At 35.6% G+C, this 2,038-nt stretch overlaps 1 protein-coding gene across 1 annotated transcript; it reads right to left on the bottom strand.

Annotated features, from left to right (window-relative positions):
- Positions 1–200: 200 nt before the first annotated feature.
- On the bottom strand, positions 201–1,795 carry LOC141661416 (transcription factor DICHOTOMA-like). The gene is made up of 2 exons (XM_074468424.1): positions 506–1,795; positions 201–402 (listed from the first exon to the last, which is right to left on the bottom strand). The coding sequence occupies exons 1-2, from the start codon at positions 1,479–1,481 to the stop codon at positions 377–379; spliced, it is 1,002 nt and encodes a 333-aa protein (XP_074324525.1). The 5' UTR covers positions 1,482–1,795; the 3' UTR covers positions 201–376.
- Between the last annotated feature and the right edge of the window lie 243 nt (positions 1,796–2,038).

The raw sequence follows: 2,038 nt of genomic DNA, 5'->3' as shown, positions 1-2,038 counted from the left end.
GACATATTTATATGTATTATAAAATGTTGTAGTTGTTAAAACAGCTAAATGTGTTCTTCTTTCTGGAATACCCCTCTAGATTAGCACTCAATTTACACACATTGAGTATCAATATATTACTTCAGGTATATGCAATTCTAATACTTATAGCAGAAATGTACTTATGACATGTGAACAATGAGTATGTAAGATTTTTCAGATTAGATCAATCTTAGAGAATTCGATTTAGGCTTTGTAAAGGAAATAATCACAATCAATTAGGCTTGATTACATTTATAGAAGAAGACAGGAAAATGTAGATGTCACACACTTACATTGCTCTGCAGGTAATGCTCGTTTTCATAAAAATTATTCTTGATACGTGCAGTGATCTTGATCAGTCGTATACGTAACTCCCATAACCTGTCACACGTGACAACCAAAATAAAACTTATTTGATTCTAATCGAAGATCTTAAAAAAATAGAACAAATGAGAAATCATTTTTTGATCTCAAGACATATAACCTGTCGCTGATGGACTCTCCTGTGAAACATTGTTACTTTTTTCCCAATTCCTGGTAATAATCGTAGATGATGGCACTTGTCTTGAGCTTGTAAAGTTTTGCTGATAAGCTGTGAAGTTCTGAAGTACATTCAACTTTTTCGTGGTTGAAAATGATTCTGCTATTAAATGTCTCTTTTCACTACTACTGAAGTAGCTCAACTGATGCCATGAGTTTGGGATTTTAGCCCCAAAATCGGAACCTACTTTCTGTAGTTCAACGAGCTTTTTAACCGACATTTTTGCTTTTGTTCTTTCTCTTGCTCTTTCTCTTGCTTTGGCCCTCAACTGTTTTGCAAGATAAATAGAATGTTGTTGTTGCATTGAGACCTCGATCTCTTTGGCACCACTACTAGTACTACTACTACTTACTGATGAATTTCTTTTTAAGCTACCTCCAATTTCACCAGCTTCAATATCTTTTTCCAGTTCAGTTGTAGCAATAGTGCAGCGGCTTTGCTTGATTTTGGCTATCTCCTCAATAGCCGACTTTGATTTGTCGAGGAGCCAAGAAATGGTTTGGCTTGCTTTATCATAACCTAGATTGTCTTGAAGATCAAAGAACCTGCGGGCAATTTGGATTGACAATCTTACTCTCCTGTCCCTCGAACCTTGAGCCGTGACAATTTTCCTATGCCTGTGTTTGTTAATAACAGCATCAGGTTTCTTCCACCGAGGATGATCTAAGTTTATCAACAAAGGGTCACAAATAAGGGCATTCCCATCCAAACCCACATTGTTCTTATGATCGAGATTGATACTAATATCTTGATTCAAATTATGCGGAAGTAGAAAATCAGCAACATGTACAATATTGGGGAAGTGTGCAGTGAGATCTTGTTGAACTTGAACAAAAGTATCATCCTCGTTTCTGAAAATCGAAGGAATTTGAAATAGGGGTTCATTGTTGGTAATGTTGCTGGTGCTGGAGGAAAGCATTGCAACCCTAAAATGTAAAGCAATCAAGACCCAAAGGAATCAGATTTTTTTCGAAAAACTAAGGTCTTCTACATACATTCTCTCTAGCTAGTGGTAAAGTGATGATTTTAAGACCTAAACAATGAGTAAACAAAAAACAAGTAATCCTAGCTAGTCAGCTCCTCAAGAACTGCAGCTTGAACTTGTGAAACGAACATGATGAATTCGTCTACTTATAGAAGTAAAATTAAAAAAAAAAATGATTTTTAGTAAAAAGGCAAAGAAAGTGGTGGAGGAGGAGACACCACCATGTTACTTTAAAGGGACACAGTAGAAGGAAGGTGGTGGATGTAAATATGAAGTGAAAGCTGATTTTAATCAATTTGCCTGATCATTTACTAATATCTAGGGCACATTTTAGGTCTACTAGAGGAGCAAGTGGGTTGGGTGATTACATAAAACCAATAAAAATGTGGTTAGGGTGCTATATATGTCCAATGTTACACCAATCCCTCTTTAAGCTAAATTGGTTTAGTTATTGATTTACAATTTATCTAAGAATCGGAAATTTATCGAAA

Source organism: Apium graveolens, chromosome 5, assembly GCF_009905375.1.
Source record: "Apium graveolens cultivar Ventura chromosome 5, ASM990537v1, whole genome shotgun sequence".
NCBI classification, from domain to species: domain Eukaryota; kingdom Viridiplantae; phylum Streptophyta; class Magnoliopsida; order Apiales; family Apiaceae; genus Apium; species Apium graveolens.
Note: the sequence above shows the minus strand (reverse complement) of the source record. Positions and strands in the feature narration are given on the sequence as shown.

Bases quoted from the DNA above. Each gene is read 5' to 3' on its own strand.
- LOC141661416 (XM_074468424.1), bottom strand. From the start codon at position 1,481: ATGCTTTCCTCCAGCACCAGCAACATTACCAACAATGAACCCCTATTT. The intron at 403-505 runs GTTATATGTCTT...CACGTGTGACAG, and splicing joins GGAGAGTCCATCAGCGACAG to GTTATGGGAGTTACGTATAC.